The 24817-nt window shown below is 49.0% G+C and overlaps 2 protein-coding genes across 3 annotated transcripts in view; one reads left to right on the top strand and one right to left on the bottom strand.

The window, feature by feature from the left end:
* The first annotated feature begins 7161 nt into the window (after window positions 1-7161).
* Window positions 7162-16170, top strand: MAP1LC3B (microtubule associated protein 1 light chain 3 beta). 2 transcript variants are annotated; one of them, XM_080552235.1, is made up of 4 exons: window positions 7162-7378; window positions 9726-9781; window positions 12156-12262; window positions 14253-16170. In XM_080552235.1, exons 1-4 carry the CDS (start codon window positions 7339-7341, stop codon window positions 14425-14427), a joined length of 378 nt encoding a protein of 125 aa, XP_080408361.1. In that variant the 5' UTR covers window positions 7162-7338; the 3' UTR covers window positions 14428-16170. The 2 variants fall into 2 exon arrangements, with proteins under 2 accessions (XP_080408361.1, XP_080408360.1); XM_080552234.1 differs by lacking the exon at window positions 7162-7378 and adding an exon at window positions 8889-9048.
* ZCCHC14 (zinc finger CCHC-type containing 14) overlaps window positions 14823-24817 on the bottom strand; it is a 54059-nt gene continuing 44064 nt past the window's right edge. Inside the window, exons 10-13 of the mRNA XM_080552193.1 lie at window positions 24304-24431; window positions 23758-23898; window positions 22191-23663; window positions 14823-20981 (exon numbers count right to left, since the gene is read on the bottom strand). Of these exons, the coding sequence (XP_080408319.1) occupies window positions 20926-20981; window positions 22191-23663; window positions 23758-23898; window positions 24304-24431 (1798 nt within the window). The 3' untranslated portion in view covers window positions 14823-20925. The remainder of the gene's footprint in view (window positions 20982-22190; window positions 23664-23757; window positions 23899-24303; window positions 24432-24817) is intronic.

The following is a 24817-nucleotide window of genomic DNA, read 5'->3' as shown; positions in this document are numbered from 1 at the left end:
CCGAAAGCCTCCAAGCCTCACCCACAGGAGTCACTGCCGGGAGGCTGATCGCCTGCAGAGTAAACAACTGCCAGAAGGAGGAGGAATTTCGGACATGAGGCCCTCCCGACAGACAAGAAGAGATCCTCGGTTGCCTCGAACAGCTTGAGGGTTTTGCCAGGGGTCTAGTGGGCGAGCCTTGCTGTCACCGGGACCATATCCTGATTTCCAAGGATCTGACTTGTTGTGCTTTCAGGACCGTCAGGTGATAGGTGATGAGTCCAGGCTGCACGGCTACGGCAGGAACAAAATTGCTGTAACCACAAGATGAGTAAACACACAGCTTCTGACAGTCTGAGCCAAGCATTCCTCCCCCCAGCAGCAGCTCACGTGCAGAATGAGGCCGTCGTTTGAATAGCTCGGTTCATCCTCCGGGTCTTCGGTGACGGACAAGTTGAGTGCCCACAATTCTGCTTAAATTAAGAAAAGCTGCTCCAAGCGCCTAAAACGAGGCACATGAACAATGAGTCACCCAAAACAATGAACTGTTTGGAAATCTGTCTGTAGCTGTTTTGCACCTGTATGGAATCACATGAATTTTCCCCCGTGTTACATTACGTTCAGCCTGCTACTCAAACTTCCCGACACGGCTCTTGAAGGCCCTGTCATGTCTGTTTGTTCAGGAACTGACGGATTCGTGGGGAGGACAGCAAAAATGCTGGTGGCGAGGATGTACACGTGAATGAAATGAAAGATGTCCTTGATGACATTGCCTCAAGCAGAAACTCAGCAGTCTACAGCACATGCATCTTTCCTCCCTGCTTTTTTCCTTTTTTGGGGTTTTCTATTTTTATCCGGGCTTTCTTCTTTTCCTTTGAATGTTCCTTCTGTGCCTAATTACCTTCCCTCCCTTCCCCTCACCTGCCTGGCCCATATAACCTTATTCCATAGCCCTGGTCCACAGATGCTGAGCCCTCTCCACCCTCAGTGATCCGTTTCCCACTGGCCCACTGACCCCTTTCCAGCCCAACCCAGCAGAAAGCAGGGCAGCCCACCGTAAATCCATGCCAATTCCTACAGCCCCCCACTGCCCCATGCCTGTTTCCTCCAGATGAGGAGGAAGGAGGGGAAAAGGCTGTGCTGAAAGGCAGAGGTCACCTCCACGAGGCACTGATGTGGCCTGGCAGGGAGCAAGGCCCAGCAGAGGCAGAGGCTTATAACCTCAGCATTCACCACCCTGTCATCAGACTACAAAACTGGCACTTTCTCCTCTGCTCCTGACTCCGTTACCTCAATCTATCAACTTTATTTGTGACAACGGGGAAAACAGTAAAGGTGCATTATCATCGTCTCACATCCTGAGTGGCGCTACCAAGCGTCTGAGCACCCTTCTTTGTAAACACGACCAGGGTAAGAGCCCGGAGCTCTCCAGCACTGCTCTTTCAGGCAGGCAGCTTTCAGCCATTACCAGAGGGCTCTTGAAAAAGGATGCACTGAGAGGGAAAATTCATTGTTCCATTTCTCTTCAGCAATTAAGGAGCTCGTGCAGCTCTCCCTACAGTCAATTAAAGTCTTCACACTCACTCTAAAGGGCTTTGGATTGGTCCCAGAGTCGGTGTCCTCATTTTCTGTAATCCTGAAGTGTTTATGCCTTCCCAGTCTCTGTGCAGGGATGTGCCAGTTGATGGCATATCCAGTCAATTATAACCTGAACAACTAGCAGAGAATTATTTATTTTCCATTTGGCAAGAGGGACAGCAAACTGTGGCAAGACAGATGAGCGGGCCGAGCCAGATGAACAAACCCCATTTGCCACACACAGTACTCGCAGAATGTTTATTTGGCATAAACCTGCAGTGGGATTACTGCTTTGTAACAAGCATACCTGGAGGCAGGACACTTGGAAGAGGGAATATTTCAATAGAAAGACCAAAGAATTTTGCCTTTTTTTTTTTTTTTGTGATGCATACATTCCCAGAAATTATTTCCTCTCTATTTTAAGCTGGAAAATAGCTGTTCTCGTCCTGATTTCAGAATTCCCCGCCTTCTTCCTTATTGTCTGAGCTGTGATCTCACCAGATTTCGCAGGACAAATTGGAGTGTGGACAGACAGGTCTCTTCAGGGAAGATCCAGAAAATGTTGCTGCCGATGACTCAGGAAGTGTTTTGCATCCTCCTTCTTTAAAGCTGAGCTCAGTGCCCTCTGTTTATGAAAGAGGGTATGGTCTTTCTTTATTCCTCATAACGAAGTATTCGTCAATCTAATGCCCAGCTGCGGTCTTGAGTACTTGGGGACACCGAAAATTTACGGCACTTTTACAAGAAGCAGTTGTTGTTCTTTCTGCTTTGGCCACGGGCCAGCCTGAACAATTCCATTGTGCCCAACACCTCTGGCAGCTCAGTTCTCAGAAGCATTATCGGGTCCAGGACAGATCACAGGACAGGCAGTCAGGTGTTCGAGATGCTATTACTGGGTCGGCTGCTGAGCAATGGTTGTGCAATCGTAGGCAGCCCTCTGAGTCCCTGCATGCCTCGGTTTCTCATGAAGTAAATAAGGAGGATGTTTACTGAGGCCACAGGCTGTGTACCACTCAGTTAACTGAAAATGCGTGGACACCCTTTAATCCTAGGTATGTTAAAAATCAGTGGAAGATTTTGCTGCATGCTGTATTATTCTACAATTTCCCTGCTATTCCTCCTGCACTCACACTGCCTTTACTGCTTGCCAAGAGGTTATAGATCTTTTGGAGTGAAAGGTAGTCCACAAACACAAATTATTTTTGCTTACACCAACTGTTTTACTGTGTTTCCTTGTGAAACCAATAGCTCCCATTGACAACTTGATCCTGAAGCCAAGAAATGTTTGCTGGAACAACAGTAGCAGTAACTGATATGAGGGTTACCGTACATAGGTCTTGGGCAATACCTCTTGTATGGAGAGTGCAATGAGTTTTTAGCCCAAGATTCTGAGAAAATGATGTTTTTGTGATGACACTGCATGTGCCTGTGTATTAGTTTGGGTTTACCATTGAAAAAAGCATCTGGCTAATAGTCTCAAAAGGGCTATACTCCAAAAGCCTTGTGAAATAGATGCCCAGATAGAAGAGAGAGACAGCGTCAGTGTTCCCACTAAGGAATAGGCACATCTGTTGTTAAACCTCAGAGAAAAACCACACAGGAACATGGTCCGTGAGTGGTTTATTTAGTTTCACTTTTCTCATATTACACTTTTATAGCCACACAAAAGAGAGAGATTTTGCCTCTGAGGAGTTTGTCATCCCTTCTTGCTAGAATTCGTCTAACTCTAGGGGTAACTTTTACAGAGAAACTTGAAGGTTAGGGTTGTCTTCATAGGATAGTCACCGTCATAAGACAAATTTAAGATTGAGAGGAGTTATTTTAAGTCATTGCAAACAATTCAATCCAATTCTGTCTGAAAATCTCCCTTATTAGCTGGGTAACAGTTGCATATTGTATTAAAAAAAAAGTCTCACGCTGATCTTTAGCTGAGCTAGATCAATAAACACAATTAATGTGAAAATACCTGAGGGAAGGTATTTTGATTCAGGTGAGAATGCAAGTTACTCTCAGCACAGCGTCCTTCCTTTTATTTTATGTGGTCTTTCTCCATATGTCTGGTGAATTTAATACTACTGACAGCTGCTGAGCTAACAGCCCTAGACACTAAAGTGCTTTCTTCCAGAAAGGGTGTAGCACTGCAGAGGAATAGCTTCATCTACACACTGTAAAAAGCCTCTTCAGTACTGTTTTACCAGACAAATGAGGGGATGTTTTGTAATTCTGATTGTGATATACATTCATTTTGTTGGGAAGCAGCTGATATGGAAACTCAGTTCTCTCTGGATCTAGGGGTAAGTGGGATTTTTTTCCCCAGGGAAACACTGTAAATATCAGCTCAGGTTCAAAGAGAGAGTCACCATTCATAATGCTTTTTTAATAACAGAAAAAAAAAATCTGGAATATTTAACAGTTGGAAAAGCCTGACCTTTTGTATTTCAGACTGAAAATATAGTATAGCCTGCTGAATAGGGTGCAAACAGGAGGATCAGAGCTAGAATCCAAACCCAGCTTGCATTTTGACCTGCTTTGTAAGTCTGGGCAAATCATATCTCTTGTTTCACGAGAAAATAGGGCTGACAGGTAGCATAAGAGATCATTTACTCCATCCCTCTCCCAAAGATGAGATCAATTCTCCCTAAGCTGTTCAAAATAGATGTCTTACTAATCTAATTTTTTAAATGTCTGATGGTGACTATTACTTTGCTTTCCTAGGCAATTTGTTCTGGTGCTCAACTATTCTTACCCCTAACCCAGTGTCTAACTCGTATCGCCTCTTCCAGGACATAAGCTCCTTATTTCTTGTCCTAGACTCACTGCATGCAGAGAACAGCTAATTCCCTTCTGCTTTGCAGCAACCTTTTGCATATTTGAAGACTGTATAATGTCTGCTTGCAGTTACATCTTCTCGTCGTCAGACTAAATGCTTTGTAAAGTGTACTAAGACAATAATAAAAATGCTCTGTTGGCTAGATTTTTAAAGGGCTCTGCTCCAGTGTAGTCACCAAATTTGAAGCAACTGCAGCTCAAAAGCAACATTTTCTCATTGTCGAATTGTGCTTAGGCAGAGCTTGTCCCAAAAGCTATGTCCATGCTGTCATTCCAACTGCGCCTAACACTTTTCTCAAATCCAGACTTGCCAACTGTCTGTGCTGTCGACATGCAGACATAGGCTACGGCTGAGATGAAGAAGGAAAGGTCAAGCAAGTCGCAGTGTGGATCTAAGTTTCCCTTCTCACAGTCTCTGCAGATTATTCATGAGCTGAACATGTGATAGCACAGCCTGTCAGCAGATACTCTGATTGTGGCTCTTCCTAAGCACCATATGGATGCTTTCAGTCTGAGCTGCAGCCCTACTAACAGTTGGTAGCATGGATGAAAACCGCGTGACACATAGCACTTAGTATTGTTCAGCCTGCCACCGGGACTCACCTGGACACCTCAGCAAAAACACTCAGTGGTTTCTTCAGTGCTTGTCCACCTGTCTGTAGCCAGAGAGTGCAGCAGCCCCTGAGATATATCAGTTCTGAGAGCATGGTGGGATGTCCTTGCCAAATTATAAGTTTTTAAAAGGCAGCAATTTAAATAAGAAAGAATAAACTTCTTTCGAAACAGAAATTTGGGATTGTTAGTTTTAGATGTATCAGATTTCTGACAGTCATCCATTATGTCTCACCTGCTGTCTCTGGACACTGATGTGAGCATTCACACACCTTAGGGCTGTTTTCTTTTCCCTTAGTTAGTCATTTCTTTAATGGCCTCATCCTATAATTAGCTAGACACAGGAAATGTTTGACCCTGAATCATAAAATTAGGTAACAAACCTTCATTCCAGAGTGTGAGGACAGCATCACTGTAACTCCAGTATATTGTTCCACTCCAGCAAATGTAGAAACCCTGATCATCTGTCTGCTGGTTGGAAACCAGTTCTTCTCCCTGTACTCCTGTTTCGGTAAGGATGCTGCCGGCTGCAGCTCTCTGTACCTTCAGCAGCACAAATTGGATTGTACAGTGCGACTGTGTAGTACTATTGCTGCAAAATCACTCCTATATTTCAAAACACAGTGCCTCGAACATATGTGAGAGAAGGGGAAGGAAAGGCAGCTGAAAGTCTACAGCCAACAGCTTGTGTCAGAAAGCTGCTAAAGGAGGAAACAGTTGGGCATTTTTAATCAAGACGCGGTGTCTGCAGGATGAACACTAGTAAACTTGGCTTGCAACTAAAATTGTTTGCGATCTAATCAGTTCCTGACAAATTGCATGTGACTGGGCTGCAGGCTTGAAAGCGGATTGAAACACCTGCTTCTAAAATTTTACTCTAAAATTTTTACAGAAACCTCCTTCATCCTCATGTCTGTGCGTGCTGATGGCAAGCTGAGGGCAAATCACTAAACTTGTACCTCTGCACGGAGGTCAAGTGGCTTGAGAGATCGTGTTTTGGGTTGCAGACAGAGGAAAGGGAGCAGGTGGAAAGGACATGGAGAGGGCAAAGCACTAAACGCCTCCTTTGCCGTGTTTTTTAGCAGTGCCAGGAAAAGCCCAGCCCTGGGAGCCACAGAAGCCTGCACAGCAAAGACCACCCATGGCAGAGGGCCAGATCAGGAGACACCACAACAAACCCGACACCCGCGGTGCCGCCAGAGACAACCCATGTCCCTGCAAGGCGTCTCTCGATGATCTTTGAAAGGCAATGAACATCCGGAGAGATTGCTGAGGGCTGTGAGAAAGCAAATGCTGTGCTTACCTTGATAAACAAACATTGCTGACTGCCTCCGAGGTGGCTGCAGCTGCGCGTTGCTGAGAGGGGACATGGTGGGACACTCTGAGGTGGCCATGGTGGTGTGTCGCTGAGAGGGGACGTGGTGGGACACCCTGAGGTGGCCATGGTGGTGTGTCGCTGAGGGGGGACATGGTGGGACACCCTGAGGTGGCCATGGTGGTGTGTCGCTGAGAGGGGACATGGTGGGACACCCTGAGGCCTCTGTGGCTGCGTGTAGTCGAAGGGGGACATGGTGGTGTGTTGCTGAGGAACAACATGGCGGGGCACTCTGAGGCGGCCACGGTGGGGTGTCACAGAGGAACAACCTGGTGGGGTGTTCTGAGGCAGCCACGGCAATGCGTTGCTGAGGAACAACATGGCCAGATGTTCTGAGGTGGCCATGGCAGAGTGTCTCTGAGGGGGAACATGGCAGGGTGCTCTAAAGCAGCCATGGTGGGGCACTGAGGTGGCCATGGCGGTGCGTCTCTGAGGGAAACAAGGCAGGGTGCTCTGAGGCAGCCGCGGCAAAGCGTCACTGAGGCACAACACGGCGCTACGTTCCGAGGCGGCCACGGCAGTGTGTCGCTGAGGAACAACATGTCACGGCATTCTACGGTGGCCATAGCAGCGTCACTGAGGAACAACACGGCGAAGCGCTCTGAGGCAGCCATGGCGGCGTGTCTGTGAGGGGAAACACGACCGAACGCTGAGGCAGCCACGGCGATGCGCCGCTCGGTCACAACACGTCGGGCCCCTCAGCCCCCCACACCCCCGTGCCCCGAGGCTCCGCGAGCGCGGCTCCACGGCTGCGCGGGGCCGTTTGCGGGCTGCGCCACACTCAGGATGGCGGCGGCGGCTCCCCGGCCGCTGGCAGCGCCCGCCCCGGCCATGACGCTCCCGTCAGCTGACGGCGGTGGCGCTGGGGGCGGCGGCGGGGGGCGGGCGCCGGCACTCGCAGTTGGCCGCCGCCGCCGCCGCGCAGGAGCCGCCGCCGGGCCGGAGGCCGAGCCGCCGCCGCCGCCATGCCCTCGGAGAAGAGCTTCAAGCAGCGCCGCACCTTCGGTGAGCCCCGGGGAGGGAGGAGCGGGGGGAGCCAACGGAGCCCGCCGCGCGTCCCGGCCCCCCTCGGGGCCTCGTCGCTGCGGAGGGGCTGGGCCGGGGGTGGGGGCGAGCGAGGCGGGGGGAGCCGGGCCGGAGCCGGGCCGGGGGCTGCCCGGTGGTCGCCGTCCCCTCGGGGATCGGCCGGTGGGGGGCCGGGGGGGGCATCGCGGGGCGCTGGGGGTCCCCCCCGGGCCTGCCGCCCCCTTCCTGACGGGAGCCCCCGGCCCCGCTTGGAGCGCAGCCGGTGGGGTTCTGCGCCCGAGGAGTCGGGGGTGAGCTGGAGCGTGTTCCTCTGGGCCCCGTGAGGTGAAACGGGCAAGGCGTCGAAAAGAGCTGCGTAATGATGGCTGGGGAAATGAGATTAGTGCCTTTCTAGAAAGGACAGCCTTGATAGAGCGGTGCCAGGGCTCCTCGCCGCGCTCGGGGTGGGAGCGGAGAGATCGGGGAGCTCGGTGGCCGTGTGGCGAGGTGGGCTGAAACGCGGCCGGGTAGCGAGGGCTGGCGAGGTAACCTGTTCCTGCACAAACTACAAAATCCCCGTACGCAAAATGGAATTGATGGAAGGCATTGATCCAGATTTTCTTTTCCTTCTTGCCACTGGGTTGAAGTCAAGCTGCTTAAGGCAGCTTTCTGTCCTCCCCACCCTTGCCTTTGTTGTTCTGTTAAACGTAAGCTGCTCCCTGCCTTCAAGCCGGCGGGATTTTGGCCTAGCCAAGCCTGTGTTTAAGCTGCCCCTTTTCTTGGAGTCTTCCAAAACTGTTCTCGACCCGTCGCCTGTCAACAGCCTCTGCTGCAGGTATTAAGTTCAACTAGGATGGCAGCCAAGCAGTTGCCACTGCAACTAATGTCGTCAGAGAACTGTGTTTATCTGTGGCTGACTGAAGCCTGAGTTTGAACACGCCATATACAATAATCTCAGCGATTTGCCTAGCTCTCTGGGTTTATGCTTCTCCTGCTTCAAGGAGCTGCGCTGAATAACATTGCCACAACAAACCTGTTCCAGATGAAAAGTCAGCCCGGCTCCTCCGCGCCTGCTGCCTTGATGGCTGGTCTCATCCACCCCACGTGCCTCCTGTGTTTCTGGTTATTTTAATCTTAAAAAAAGGACTTTAATTAGCTAGTGTCCTGCCCTTTGAGTATTAACGCCGCTCTCTGGAGTGTGCGGCTTGGGCTCTGAGGTGTGGAGCCTTGAAGTCGCTTTGGTGCGTAGGGCCCGGAGCAGCAGGCAGCGCGTGGGGATGGCTCTGGAGCCTCCTCGGTCTGTTGAAGGCTTCGCATACTAGTTGCCTTAGTTCTGCTTGGTTCACTCCCAGCCTAAAACCGTGATTCACGTGAGCTGCATTTCCTCGCCGGGCTCGTAAAAGGCGCACGGACTTAATGTGGGCTAATGGGGAGCGGAGTGACGGGGCAGGCAGCATGCCACCGTGCTTCCTCTCCCGTGAGCAGCACCTCTCCCCGGCTCCGTGTCGGCTGTGGTCAGCCTGTGATGCAACGCGAAGTCATCACCCTGAGAGATGGTTATAAGACGGCCTGGAAAGCCCCAGCGCTCCGAGAAGAGCTGCAGAGGTTAAAATTGAGTTCACTGAATCTGAAAGTAGGGTGGAAGCAGATGCAACCGCCTCTAAAAGCAAGTGCGTCTGTTTACTTTGGCTCCGAGTTGTACTTTAGCCTGGTTTATAATATCTGTACTATTATATTTATGTCTGAGGGGAGGTGAACTTTATCCCGAAAACTGGCACAGATAGCAGTGAAATGTCTAGGTACACAAGAATCCACCAACGGCTTCTGCAACAATGCGTGCAGCATAATCAAAATAGAAAACTGTAATTCGGTAATACTAGAACGTACAGTGTAAGCTGACGCTGCCCGGCTTCAGCGAGGCTTAGGTCTCAAATTTTAATTGTTGACAACTTCCTCTTCTGGGATCTTGCAGAAATAACACAGGATATTTAGTCATTAGCTTGGGTGGTGTAACCCGATGCCATAAATTTATGAGATTGTGGCTGCTTTAGTGGGCAGAAAATGAGGGATGTTGGGGGGATCCGTCTTCTGTAACGCTTTCTAGGAGACCCAGCCAGCATGCGGCCAGTGGCTGACATCTTGGGATAAAGAGCAAAGTATCACCTGTCAAAGGAGAGTTTTTGCTTTCGATGGTGCTGTGCCATTTGAAAACTGCTTTTCCTGATTTTACTTCTGTGGCCTTTACTAACTTGCAGCTCCTCTCTTCAGTGCTTGAGAAATAAATTAATAACAGCATTAAATGTGGATATTTGAACAGCCTTTGTATTTTTTTTTTAATCTCTTCCAGAGCAAAGAGTTGAAGATGTACGACTGATTCGAGAACAGCATCCTACTAAAATACCGGTAAGTCTCATTCTTGTCACTTCAATTTCTGGCCTTATGTGTTTTGTTTTTTTTTTCCTGGTTAAAACCTATAAAAGAGCTGTCCAAAATTACCATTACTGTATGTCCAAATTACCATTTGGCTGCTCAGGGTTGTTAGGCCTGGATTTCAGGAGCATTCTCAGGCTAGTAACCATCAGGCAGCACGCTATAGCAAGGTGCTGGCTGGGGACTGGAGGAAATGGAGCTTTCCTGTGCTGCCTGTTGCAGTTTCAAAGAAAGCCACGCCCAGAGCGAGCTCTGAGATTCTCCAGAGCGTTCAGCTCTTCTTATCTCAGAAGTGGACGTATTTTTCTTCTCTGAAAGAAGAGTCTGCACAGGCTAACCGAGAAAAATGCGTAGTAATTCAGAGACTGATGTGGCTTTCATCACAAAGCTATACAGAAGGGGACTGAAACGCTTGCCTGCAGAGAAATGAGCCTTTGCTTGGAGGTCTCCAGGAGTGCTGTGTGTTGTCAAACCCCTCCATCTACGGTTGGGTCACCTCAGGGAGGGGATCAGCCCTCACCTTCTCACCTGCCCTTACCTGGTCAGCTCCAAACGCTGCTTAAACTTTTTGTTTTCTTTTACTTATGACATTCTCAAGGTTAGAAATGCAAAGAAAGCATCCTAGGAAGCAAAAGGCGGGGACCACAGGAGATCTTTAGGAGATCTTGGGAGGCAGAGCAAAGGAGTCAATCAGGTGCCTTAACCTTTGGTTCTCAGTGCTGAGGGCTGATGCCAACGGAACAATTTCCACTCGGAGGGAACAAACCACTTGCAAGCAGCAGTTCCAGCACGAGGTTTTTCACAGAAGTGGCTGCTGCCTCCACATGAAATAAACGGAAAAGTTTTCGGCTTCACTTTAGCCTTGAGCTCCTTCATCTTTAAGCCACTGCTGCCGTTTTGCTGTGCTGCTTGGCATGGGGACAAGTAATACTTTATAGCAGAGATTTTCTGACTTCTCTGGAATCTGCAGCCTTCCCAAAAGGCCCTTTTGCAGAAATCTCTTTCCTGACAGAAAATTGCTTTTTCATCCACCTTTCACAGATTGCTTAGCTGTAGTCCCCGAGCTCTGTGACCACACATGGAAAGCCGCTGATTTACAGCAAACCTCTCATTTTAGGTCAGCTGTGGAGGTACTACTAGGAAAAATTCAGAGGTGCCTAAGCTACTTGCTCAAGAGGCAGTGATGCGTGCTGGCAACCGTGGCACGGGCCTGCTTGGGTCCCTGGGGGCTCTTTCTGGTTGCCAGTCGTGTTCTAGCTTGGGTCACTGCTGCGTCACCAGTAGCAGTTGTGGATGAGCTGAGGTGGCAGTGCCATGCTAGAAGGTAAATTGCTCCTGCGCTGTTACCATCTTCCATTCTGCTGTTGGAAATATCCGTTGTTTCTGGTCTACCTCATTAAAAACAGAGAACATTTTTCCAGAAGTAGCCAGTATTTATTTAAACCGATGTAAGAAAGTCTTCTCCCTGAGGTAATTGAATTGGCTTGATGTCTCTTCACCTGTGCAGCTTTGGAATATCAACACAGCCAGACCCCGTGAGCATGGGAGCGATCCAAGCGAATGGTGTCACGTAGCTGCCCTCGATTTAAAAGCAACAAAATCCCCGCAGCTGTGGAAACGGGGGTGCGTGAATTCTGAGATCATTCCTTAAAAGCAAGAGCTGTAGGCAGTTGCTGGGCAGGGTGCTGCTTAAATTGGCAAATCAACGATTTCCTCATGAATTAAACAGTTACTACCTAACAACCCTGACAGAATTACTGGCTCCTAAGCACGCTGCCTCGAGATTACGAGGAGGAAATTATCTCCTTTGAGGCTTTATGCCCTTCAAAAGTAGCTTTGTTTCATGCAGTGGAGAAACCGTGGAAGGTGAGCAGCAAAGCGTGCTAATCTGGAGCTGAGGTTCTCAGAAGAGATGGGCTGTTTGTCAGGAGAAATGGGGGACTTGGAGCGAAGCCTGCAGACCTAGGTAGCAGTCCAAGCTCCTGAAATGCGCTAGAGGGAAGCGTGCTTTATCTTTTCTTGGGTTTCCTGGCTGCTGGGGTGTTCAGGGCTAGATTAAATGATTCCAGCGAGGGAACTGTTCTAAAACTGCGCTGAAGTTGTGAATGTGTGCTGTTAAATCCCTGTTTGTTCCCTGTTCCTGCAGCGACTCTTGCAGACAGAGGTGCAGGTGACAATAATCGTCACTTTTCCTTTTCGGATTTGAGATGTTGCATTTACAAATGAAATGGAATCGAACCAGTATTACGTTACTTTGCTGTGTTTAACATGGGGGGTGGAAATGAGGGGACCTGGCACTGTTTCTGCCTTTCACGTCTTGTGCTCCTTTCTTCTTGTTTCTCTTCAGGTGATCATTGAAAGGTACAAGGGGGAGAAGCAGCTTCCAGTTTTGGATAAGACCAAGTTCCTGGTGCCAGATCATGTCAACATGAGCGAGCTAATCAAAATTATCAGGTAGTATGCTGTGATTTCGGTGTACGTTGTGCCACATTAAGGTGGTGATTCTCTGTTAATTCCCCACCTGGTGTGTGAATTTGGGAAGCCTTTAAACGGAAAACTTACCTAACCAAGCGTTTGCACCACCACTAGGACAAATTCATGGGAACGTGCGCTTCCTTTGGCACTGCTGGGGAAAAACTCTAAAAAGAGTTGAGCTGTTAAGTTTGCTTTGGAGAGAAATAACTGCTTCCCAGCGCTGCAGGAGGGAGTCTGGGGCTGCGAATCCCCGTCTAACATGGGTGCTTCTGCTCCAGGGCCCCAGGGCTTCCTGCTTGCCTATTTTGGGCTGCCTTCTCGGTGTTCTGCCTGGGAGTCTCTCTCTGGAGTGCCTCCCTCTTCCCACCACTGGAGGGGGAATTTGGGCTCCCTGCCAGGGCTCTGAGCTGCTGCTTAGGCTTGGTGTTGGCATCCTTTGACTGTGAAATGAGGTTTCCCTCGGTGACAGAGTTCAGGCCCAAAAAGCCCGTGTTCAGACCGGTGTCATCGCGGCCCGGCTGTTTGCACAGGCTTGCTCCACGCTGCTGCTTGAGTTTTGCTTACAAGAAAAGGCAAAGGGGAGGTAAGCCTTGGGTAGAAGTTGTGTGGTCAGGAATTCTGTTAGAAGTGCAGTTCTCCTGGCTTAGTGTCGAGAAGGAGTGTTTGATTAGTGAGAGTCCTCAAGTGGTAAACCTGGAAGCTAGCAGCAAACGAGCGTTTGCTTTTCGTTGGTGACGGTGCAGCAGGTTCTTTCAGGACACAAGCTGTAAAAACTGACTGTTGTCCCACGTGTCCAAACAGCTCCTGCCTTGGAGGCTTCTGCAGAAACTGTCTCGAGCAAATCCTGGCTCTTGAAGGAGTTAGAAAGCGAGATAGGGCTTCGGAAGTAGGAACCAGGTGATCCCAAAGTTCTGATGAAGGCCCTAGGCCAGGGGTTTAACAGCAAGGTGCAGGGTTTTCCCCGCCTTTTTCCTTTGGCTTTGTTAGTGGATGACTTAGTGCTAGCTGGACTGGATCCTCAGCCAGCTCCTTGTTTGTAGCAAAGCCAGCGAGCGGCGTGGGCCTGTCCTCCCCACGCCTCAGGTAACTGCTCCTCCTCTGTCTGAAGCCTCCGGAGGGATGTGGGAGGCTCCTTCCCGGGGCTGTGGCTGCGAGGCTGCAGCAATTCTCGTTCCCAGCTGCTGCTCCCACCCCTCCGCGGCGAGCAGAAGCGGCAGGGAAGCCCCTGCTCATCTGCAGTTCTTATTTCCTCGGTTGCACTTCCACATACCTGAGCTCCTATTGCGTGCTCGGTGCATGAGGTGGGTGAGCCCCTCTACAAGCCTGATCGCAGCAGGAAGTTCGGCAGAACTCCCCAGCTCCCGCGTCTCGGGACAAACGAGCCTGGAAAGCCGTCGCTCTCTGCCCTTCCTGTGCTTCTCCTCCTGGGAGGAAGCCTGGGGGGGGGGAGCAGGACGCTTCAAAGGTTAAACGGGGCTCTTACAGAGCTGGCGGCAAGGCAAGTTTAAAAGGTACAGGCCCTGCCAGCCCTGCCCCCAGCGCGTGCCTGCATCCCCAAGGTCAGCCTGGGTTTGTATTTCCAGCGGGATGCCATCGAGCAAAGCAGCAAGCTGGAGGTCCCGCGGGCCGTGCGTGTTTGCCGGGTGCACAGGGCTGCTGCTGCCGCTGCCCCAGCGCCGTGCTGGCGGGGAGCACCTCTCCCTGTTCCCTTACTGCCCCTCTGTTGTGCTGCAGTAGGGGTTTCTGTCGGGGATGGGTACGAATTTCACGGGTAGGTGAATTTAACGCAGCTCTGGGGTGGGAACCGAATGCCTTCGGTGAGGGCAGGGCAGCTCTGGGGGGGGGCGTCCCACCGCTGTCGGCGGCGGAGGGCTTCGTTTTGCCGTCTGCCCTAATGCCTCCGCTCACGTGCGTGGGAACGCGTAACCACCTCTGTGCACCCCCCTTTCCCCCGGCCTCCCCCTCACAGGCGACGCCTGCAGCTGAACTCCAACCAGGCGTTCTTCCTCCTGGTGAACGGACACAGCATGGTGAGCGTTTCCACGCCCATATCCGAGGTGTACGAGAGCGAGAAGGACGAGGACGGGTTCCTGTACATGGTGTACGCCTCTCAGGAGACTTTCGGAGTGCGATCTTCTGTTTAGGACACGCGGGCGGCTTCTAGCCTAGGATCTCGGTTTAAACTCGGCCATCACCCCCACTCCTCCCCACACACACCCCAGGGAAAGAAACGGATGTCACCTACGCTCTCAGTACCTTAGCATAGTCTTGCTTTAGCAGGTGTCTTATCTTACCTTGCCTTGTTTGTGACTATTAAACAGTACAGACGAGCACCTCCAGCTTTGAAACCTGCTGTAATATTCCACACAGGCACATTTACATTTCTGGACTCTGAATGGAACCCAATTGTGCATGTGACAGTTGCAAATAAAGGGACACTCGATTGACTTTAACAAGCAAACAGGCACCAGTGAGGAGCTAAAGTGTTTCGTGTGACAGTTTTCTGGAGAATCTCCCCGCGATTCCGTAAAGCTGTATCTTTTTTTCTTTTTTTTTTTTTAATGGGAAGGCTTCTAATGAGAGCAAGTATGTTTTAACGTTCCAAAGCTTTGTCTTCTGCAGCTCGATGAGGTTGGTGTCAGTGCTGCAGGGCGTTAAGGCAAGTGCTTGGGGTGAGCTGGGGGAGTACAACTCTTTTTGTCTCCCGTTCTTTTGGCACTGCCGCCTTAGGAACGGTGCCGGTTTCTGAAATAACTCATACCAAACACCACAGCTTTATTGTAGTTTAGGAAGCGTTAACTGTAAAAAAAAAAAAAAAAAAAATACCCACCTGGACAGGTAACGTTGAAATAAACTCCAGTCTGTTATGAAGTTCCAATGCCTGTGTGTTCCGTGAGACACTGTATGTCCATAGGGGCTTGCTTCCAAAAGACCACCCCCCCAGCCCGACGGCTTGCCGTTCCCTCGCCCTGCAGAGCGTGCGGGGAGAAGGGAGCCGAGGGAGCCAGCACGGGCAGAGCGGGCTGAGGCCGGCTGAGAAGCGAGCAGCGCCCGCAACGCTCGTGGCCCCGCGAGGACCGCCCGGCCTCGCCTTCTCCATCCGCTCAGCGGCGTCGCTGCGGTTATCAGGCCTCTGTCGGGAGCGGGCGAACGGCTGTTCAACACCCTCCAGCCCGACGCTGGACTCAGACGTGCTCCTGGAACGACGAACCCGTACTGCCTAGCCAGTCTGTCACTTGTTTTGCATGTTACCGCCGGCGGGGTCAGGGAGATCTGCTCCGAACAGCATTTTTTTTTTTTTTTGGACGTCCGGGAGTTGCTGTTGAGATTTGGCGAACAAATGATGTTATTTTTTACCATCGCTGAAGTCTCCTGCCACTTGCATGGGGTATGGAAAAGCTCGGCGTCACCCCTGCCCTGTGCAGAGGAAAGGTATCTGGTAGGACCCGTGGTTTTCCTCTAGAGTCGTTGTCAAGTGCAGTGTTGCAGGATGAGATTACTCTTGTATATTATGTGTCTGTGAACTAACTACATCTGTTACTGGAAGCTAACTTACTATAATGGGGGGAAAAAGAAGCAATACTACTGCGTCCTGGCACTCTAGCTCAATAAGGTGTACAATTTGTACCTATCTACACCTCTTTGCATGAATCTTGTTCACGATGCTTACTTCGAATTTTTTTAATGTTCTTTGTGTTTTTATTCCGGCGTAAACTTTTAAATGCAGCTTGTTCTACGTTTAGTTTTTGTTTGTGTAAGGAATTGTTTAACTCATAACTGACAAACCATACTTGTAATTACAACGTGATTGACTGATATTCCTGTACAAATGTTGCTTTTTTAAAATTAATACAGTGCTGATATGGATGGATTACATCCCAACTTAATTACGGCTTGCGTGGTTTTTTTGTAGTCAGCTTTCTCCAATCTCTGCCTGCCGGGAAGGGCAGAGGTCTCATTCTGCCCGTTTCAGGATGCACAGGGCTCGCTCCGTGTCCTGCTGACAACGCTCACGCCCGCCCTGAAGCCTTTCAATACAGATCATCAGTAACAACCCTGGGAGTTTGCACCCTGTGGGAGGAGGCGTTGCAGGTGGAACGACCCCGTAAAGCAGTTGGGGAAGGGGGAGAGGCTGCATGGGGGCGTTTCCATACCCCCCAGCATCTGTTTCTGCTCTTTCCCCACCTCCCTCATCCCTGCAAATGGTTCCAAGGATCTTGGCTGCCCTGGCTCAGCCGGGAGCTGCGTCAACTGGAGGAGAGCGATTGCGAGCGCTGTAATGGATTTGTGATTCACAGCCAGATGTCTGGGGGTGGAGAGACAGCAGAAGTTAATGGAATAAAAAAAGACCCTGGTAACTGCCAAGCTGGAGGAGCCCCCAAAGAGATGGAGCCCATTTAAAGGAAAAAAAAAAAAAGAGGAGGGATTCTGTTTAACTCTTTATTTTCCATACATTAAATTTACTCAGATAAAAACATTCTAAAAATGTACAATTTTACTTTTAACAAAGTATAATAAAACATAAAAATCCCAATACCAGAATACTTGACATTTACAATTCAAAATCAAATTAGCTGAATATTAAATATTTACAAAACTATTTAAAATATTTATAAAGTTACATGCACAATTTGTAATACTAGAATTGACCGAAGTAAAAGAAATGGCTCAAATGGGAGCAGGAGTTTCCTTCATTCCTAGTGGAAAGTTATGTCCAAGAGAAGCTGTTAATCTGCACTTGAAAACACACAGGATTTGCTTTCTGCGTCGGTACCAACACGTTTCTTGCTTATGTCAGGAGAATTTAAGAGAGCAAACAGGTAGTTCCAAGGGTTTATCGCAACAGATTGAGGGGGCGGGGGGTGGTTGGGGTTACCGTGGCCTCAACCAGCAAAAGCTTCTCGACTCTTTGCCAGTGCCCCGTTAACATCGGCTTCGGTCCGGATCTGCCCGCATCCGTCGCACTCGACAGGCCTGGGCTATCGCAAATCCACAGCTCTGAGCGCCCGTGACCTCCACTAAACTTTCTTTGGATCTGATGACGCTAAAAATAGCCAGCAAACCCACAGGCAGGGGTTCTGGGTGATGTCATTTTCATTTTGGGAAGGGGTGTTGCTATGCCAAATACCACTGACTGCAGGTTTTTTTTTTTGAGTACCTTGCCCCTGAAGCTTGCCAGCGAGAAATAGCATGAAACTGAAGTTGGGGGAATGGTAAAGCTCTAGTGTTAGACCGCTACTGGACATCTGCCACTTAATTTGCTAAGATTTAATGACCCTGGTATGCAGACTACTGAAAATGTTTCACAAAAAGTGAAGCGTGACGTGTTGTTTGAAGTACAAATGTTACGGAAAATATGATCCATACCTTGCTTGCTAAAACGAGTCTTCCTCCTTCGCTCTCCTACTGTTCGGCATTGGACATGACGTATTTATTAATGCTTAACTTGGAGACTGCCAGTGCAAGGAGTATGCTGGAAATTCCATTCTATTTCTGTTCTTTCCATCGCCAACACTCCCCAAAGGAAAACACATCTGAAAACGCACGGCAAGTCCCTCGCTCCCCCGGAGGGAAGGCTCATCACCAACTTCTCCGTGCCCCTGCAGGGAGAGGACTCGGGATTCCCTTCCGCCTTACGCTTAAAATCATTTCAATTCCACAGTGAAATCCATTTTGAGAACTAATTCTTTTTATACTTTCAGGACAAAGATAGGAATAAATAGCATACTTTGAAATCTCCATCTTTCAATATATAAAAATAGGTTTTAAGAACTGGATTCTTTGAGCCAGTGAAGCTGGAACTACTACTCTAAAATGAGCTGCCGTACTTTTCGGGGCATGGGGTGGGGAGATGGATTTGGGCCTCTTAAAAACAGATTAAGGATTATTTTATGGAACTAAAGTGCTCTGTTCAGACTTACCAACTTTGGTTGTTCTTGGTACAAAGCGGACAGCGTTTGCTGGCAGGTCGGAAGCCGCAACTCGCTGTGATTTAGGGAAGGCTCGTTAACTGGTGCTGGCTCGTCTCACATTTCTCTATTACACTCACGTTGCTTTAAGGTACTCAAGACTTCTGAATTTGAACGTACTCTAAAATCAGACTTCACCATTTAAGAACGTTACCTAAAAGTACACGTAAGCCACTTTAAGAAACATCAGCCTTAACTTTACACAAAGGAAACAATCCCAAAGAAAGCTCTGAAGATAGGAATGAAACAGTTTGCTGGATAGAAGTTCAGTTTTACAGTCCTTTTGTTATGGTTTCAACTCTGTGATGAGTATTAGACAAGACTATGTTCCCAGCCTTGGGCATTAAAATGCAACTGGTACAGATTTTTTTTTTTTTGCTGTTGATTTTTGCTGTTTTGAGAGGGTTTTTAACACTTGCATGTGTGTTGAAACACAGATTATTTAAATACGATTCAGTTTTAAAATATTGTTTTAAAAAAAGTGAAAAAAATGTTAAGGTTTGGCTTTCAGCACATGTTCCAGGCCACTGGAGAGACCCTCAAAGCTGTAAATAGTAAACATTGTCAGTGAAAACTGCACGTTTCCCTCAGCGTAACACAGTATGACAGATTGTTCCTACCATTGTCTCAAGCTCATTAAGGCAAAGTAAATTGCATTGTCAGTTTTCATCACTTTAGTGTTGTAGGTCTGAAGGTTGCTCGTTACAATGCAGGTAACCTCGAAAAGCAGGCAGAGCCAACAGAAGCATCCCAGTGGTGTGTGCAGCACTGCGTGTAGTGTGAGCTGGGCTGAGAACACACGAATCTGGTTCGTTTTCATTGCATAGGAATAAGAAATAATTTTTTTTTTTTTTAAACCAAACGTTATGCAAATTGAGACTTTGGTTCCCGTGAAGCCAAAAGCGGTGCGAGCTGCAGGCAGGTGCCTGCGCTGAGCTCGGGTTTTTGCCGTCCCACCTCGCGGCGCCTCTCTGGGGATGCTCATTTCTCAGTCTGGCCCCGCTAGCATTGCTCACACCTCCTCGGTCCTCGCTCGGAAAGCAGGACTGGGGGTGGCCCGGAACATCCTCCCTATTCACGTGCTCCAGGAAAGTCTCGACTGTCAGCCCCCCCACACGGCTGGTTCCTCGCTAAGGGCCGACCTCCGAGGAGCTCTGCACGGATGGGGCTTCCCTCGCTTTCCAGCGAAAGCCACCTGCCCCACCACGGACACTACTCATCCTGGTGTGAATCGGTGTAAGGGATACCTCCAAGTGTAAACAAGGCTTCAGACTTTAAAGGTGTCTTCCAAATTACAGTATGCAAATATCTCTCTGTCAGACATTTTCTAGAGAAGGCCTCACCCATCTAATGGTGTCAAATTCCTCGGGTGAGCCACGAGGATTAGTATCTCCTTTCAACGAGACAGGACCAAACTGTTTCAAATTAGCAGTTCAGGATTTGTTTGGCTTCCTCTCAAGTCCTAATTTAGATTTGTCACCCACAAATTATGTACGTTAAGTAGTTAACACCAAAGCTAGTCATCTACAATCTATTGCAACGAAGGAGGCTGACAATAAATCCTTCAAAGTCTTGATAATAATGAAGTTTACTACCTTTTACATGTTTGACTTCTACCACTTCTGAATCCTGTAGCAAAAGCCTCGGGGTAGGAGTCAAAGGTTTTGTTTTATATAAAGTAAAGCAAAAGCTTACAAACTCTGCTGCCAGAGTTCCTTTTTTTTTTTTTTAGGATGGTTTAAAATTCATTTACAAAAGCAGAATAATAAGGTTTCTGTGAAAGAGACCTATATACAGTAACAGGACGTAAAGGTTGTTTTGTGTACTACAGGAAAATATCCTTGAAGCCTTTATGACTCTGGAGTCTCTGGGACTTGGACCCTTGGAAACTAAGCTTATTCCACTGCTGGGAACCCAGCACTACCTAGCAATAAGTGAGACAATGAAGTACAAGTTTGTTTCCAGAAGGAACCCAAACTGCTGCGTGTGTTCTTTTGGAAGGGGAAGGAGAGACATACTTAAGATTTGTATTGTGTAGTTTAAGCCACGTAGCCTGCTGGTGCCAATTTTTAAAAGTTGGAACTTCTTTGCCTCTTGCACTGGTCTCAGAGTGACACTGTCTGCTAAAAGTGCAGAAAGCTTGAAGAGTTTTACATTCTTCTGTAGTGCAATCCTTAAAAATCCCAGAGATTAGTGCCTGATCACTTTTGAAAAAAAGTAGACATTTTACCTAGCCCAGGGGTGCCAAAGTCCTTCTGGCGAACGGCCACTCCTACCTTCCGCCTCCAGCTTCCACTTCAGAATGTAGCTGCCCTGGAGTTTGACGTTTCACCTCAGAAAGTCCACGTGTGGCAACATTCTCCAGCAAAAAAAGTACATAGGTTGTTGTACTTGCAACAGAAAATGCAGCTGGCCAGCTCCACCATCCATCCAGTACGCATCGGTCCTATGACACGTAGTCAGAAGTTCCAACAGCAAGATCCAAGCATGAATTTGGCAATCAAATATGGGTTCGATGCACCCCTAAGCTAGATTTTCTACCTAGTCTAATAAAGTAAAGCACCTTTGGATTAAAAAATACATTAAGCTTAACAGCAACTGGACGTCTCAGTTTTGTGGTTCAGTCTCCTTATATCTCCATGGCTTACAGTATTTTCTTGCCAGATAAAAATGTCAGTCTGTGGAGTCCAGGCTTTCAGAGGGAGGAGCGTATTTCAGCCTAAAAGTACCTGGGGGAGAGGAAACAGAAAAATTAGACAACATGAAGCTTTTCACACCGGTCACACCTCAGCACTTTCTAAAAGAACCTGCTTCTTATTAGATTTTTAACACAGTATTACAGCATCACGCCAGTTTGCAGCACCCCTGTGATGCTGCAGAAAAGACTAACCAGCACGTGTCTGCGCCCAGCAGGAATGAAATTCAAAGCACAGCTTTACACAGCAAAACCTGCTGGCTTAGGTGTGGTTTTAGGGCTGGCGAAAATTAGTTTGGATGGCAAAAATAGTTTAAATCTGGTCAATTCAATGAAATGCAGCTTTAAAAGACAGCAGACTACGGCTCCGAAGTTCTCTCAGCTCGGATTGCCTGAGTCAGTGTCACTTCCTTCCCATCAGCCATTATCAAAATATTAGACACAGAAACTCCATGCATTATTTACATTTTCGCACTGCTGGTAATTGCTGCCTCGAAATCAGTCACTTGTTAATTTATAATGATCAAATATTTGAGGTCTCGCCTGCACTGTATAAAAACTAATGCAGATGTTTGCTATGGACAAGATACAGTGTAAAATACAGCACTTCGGTGCTGTTTGCTCCAGTCGAAGTTCATATTTAACGTTTAAGTTTGTATCACATGAAAATGCTTTCAAAACAACGAGCCAACCAAAAGAACAAAGAAAAACGGGGCTGCAAAGTGCTCTCGGTGAATTAACATTTCTCTCTCAGTTGTCTCCCGCCCAGAATTAAGGATTTCAAACCTCTGCAGGAGAACCACGGAAGCAACAGGCCATACAAAATAAATAGAGCTGCAAACTCCTACAGGGGACCTTTCCTAAGGACCCGGACAGTAATCCCTCGTTTATGTAACTGCTTTGGGAAAAAGAGAACGAGGGAACAGAGATGTTCAGTTTGTAAACTTGCCGGGGAAGCTGAAATTCTAAGCAAAATGACCCGGATTGCAAGGTGCAAGCAGCACCAACAATTCTGCTGCCACCTGTCAACACAAACACCTTCCTTCTCTCGGTGTGTGCTCCACCGCTCCGAATGCAGCTCAACAAGGCTTTTTTATGCAAGCAGGTGCAAACTGAAGGGGGATACGGCACCGCCACCACGCTTCCTCATGCCTTGGGGAGGCGGTGGTTCCCTTTCCCTTAGCAAGACCCCGTGCTCGACGTGGGAGCTGCGTCCCGGTGCCACCCCTCCGCCCGCTGTTACCTTGTCGATTGAAGTCCATGGGAGGCTGTTTGCAGTCCTGAGCTCTGTGCCCGCTGGCCCCACAGTTGTAACAGGAGAGATTCCCATTTTTTTTGTGACTGGAACCGTTGCTGTTCCCCATCATTCCCTGTGCCTGATAGACCCCTGCCGTCCCTGCCATAAAGTTCTGCATCGGCGGTACCGCAAACGTCGACTGCCCGGTCATCACGGAGTCCGGCGCTATCCCGCTGTTGTACGCGGTGTGCACCACGGGGAAGGTCGTGCTGCTGTTGTACTGCTGCGTGTTGATGTAGCCGTTACTACACAAAGGGTTGAAGGGCAGAAATGGGAAAGTAAACATGGAAGGGCCCGAAAACGGGTGCTGAAAATAGTTAGCGTAGCTGACGGTCATGCCGCTCGAACCGCAGTTCCCGCTGCACCCGCAGGAGCTGCACACCATGCACCCCGGCGGCTGCGGCTGCTGCTGCTGGTGGTGATGGTGGTGGTGGTTCTGGTTTGGTACCGGGATGCTCCCTGCAGATCCGCTGCTGCTGCTGCTGCTGCTACTGCTGCTGCTGCTGCTGCTGCTGTAGAAGTTGTTCTCGGCAACAGACGAGAGCGTGGGGCTGGAGCTGGGCGCAGGGCAGCTGGGCAAATTGGCCATGGTCGCAAATGACGTGGAGGGGTGGCTGCTGGACGAGGCCGCGTTGCTGTTTGCGCAGAAGCTGCCTTGCATCGGCGCCACTGGCACGCTGCTCATTGCAGAAAAGGCAACTTTGGTGTTGGCTGTGTACAGAGCAGTCCGGGGATTTATTATTGCAGGGGACACCGTTATTTGCATATTACTGGAGCAGGAAGTCTGTCCGGCAATGGCAGAATCGGTAGGAACAGAAGAAGACACCAGGAGTTTGATGGGTGGACGAGCCACGTGGAAGACTGTGCTGGATGTTACCGTGGCAGCAGTACTCGTTTCTACTATTAATCCTGGCTGCTGAGCTGTTTTTATCACTCTGTCCAGAGTCGAAGCGTGTACGACTTTGGTTCGAGGACCGAAGTTAATGGTAGACGTGGGCGAGCTGTTCTCAGCAGCCCCGGAAAGCACTTGCAAGGGCTGATGGGGAGAAGACGCAGCCATTACATCCACTACTGTATTCCCAAAGCTCTTTTCCATTTTTATGCTGCCTCTCGGTCCAGGAGAGACTTTATTCCTTTCTTCTAAAGATAAAAGCGAATGCATAGACGATGAAAGCAGCTTCATGTCTGCATTGCCACGCTCTGATTTATGCACTGAATTCAGCATCCGAATGGGGGTGATATGAGAAGAGGCCGCTGACATCATTTGCATTTGCAGAGGATGGTGACCGGACGGATTGGAGCCTGCATCATTTTGCACGGGTAAGACCTGAGCAGTGGGTCTGGCCGAACTCGAAGTGAAATGATTCAGTAACATGACGGGCTTCTCCTTTTCTGAACCATCTAAGTGAATCTCTAAACCTAGGGACAGAAAATATTGCGTCTATAAATACAACTGCTTCGCTAGGCCACAAGCTGGCCAACACAAGCACCCTCCCTGGCTGTTTCTGCTTACGTCTCTCGTTCTCCTCGGCGCTGTCTGAGCTCTCTTCCCTTGTCTGGATCCCCATGGGGCTGGAAGAAGAGCTGGAGTACTCGGACGAGCTGCCTTCCCGGGGCAGCGGGTGGGCTGGCTGATCCACGTCCACCCGCAGCTCTGCGGATAAAGCGGGCGTGAGCGATCAGGGAATGCAAACGAGAACGGTAAGACCTGCTTGGCACGACCTGGTTAAAATTGTCTCGCAACATCAGCTAACATATAAAGGTGCTCAAGATTTACAGAGGCAGGCACTGCCTATGAAGCAGGAGTCTGGAGGCGTTAACAGTCGCTGACCAGCACAGCTGGCCATTCACATGGAAGCCACGAAGGGACAAATAATTTTTCTTGCAGTCCACATACACAGAAATTGCACCTTTTGATTGCTCCCTGTTAAGCCAATGGACTTTTGGAAGACAAAGCTTACGACAGGTTGGTGGAGAAGCAGGAAGAGGATGAGCTTGCTCTTGTACAAGGACACATTGAGCCCTGCGAGCACGGCACTGTGCTCTGCTCCTTTCTTACCTGCAGCATGGTTGCCACGAATACTCTGGATAGGCCCTACGTGCGTTGTAGGGGGAACCCTCGCCACACCGCTGCTGGTAACTGAAGAAGGTGTTGCGGGGTTTAGGCACCGCTTCTCCGATTTTTCTCTATAGGGCGATGGAGAAACGTATGAAGACACAAAAAAAACAGATCAATCAACTTCTGAATGAAACCGAAGCAGGCAAAGTCCATTAAATAATCTTAGGAAGTTATGCTCATTTCACGTGGAAACATTTGGCAATTATATCAATCCTGAACTTAGCTGCTTGCCAGCAGTCACTTTGTCCTTTCTGTCATCTGATTGTAATACTAATGCTTTCCTTTGTTTAAGGCAAAACGTCACAAAATGGTGACTACATTCTATCACACGTTATGTAGGCACGTCCCAAACATAGCCAGGCACGTCAAACCAAATGTGATTCTAACTTCTAATGTTGCAAGCACTGGAAAATCTAAGACTGGTGAAAAATGCTGTGTGGGAGCTTTGATAAAT

This window comes from Anser brachyrhynchus (genome assembly GCF_964034855.1).
Source record: "Anser brachyrhynchus genome assembly, chromosome: 12".
NCBI classification, from domain to species: domain Eukaryota; kingdom Metazoa; phylum Chordata; class Aves; order Anseriformes; family Anatidae; genus Anser; species Anser brachyrhynchus.
Note: the sequence above shows the minus strand (reverse complement) of the source record. Positions and strands in the feature narration are given on the sequence as shown.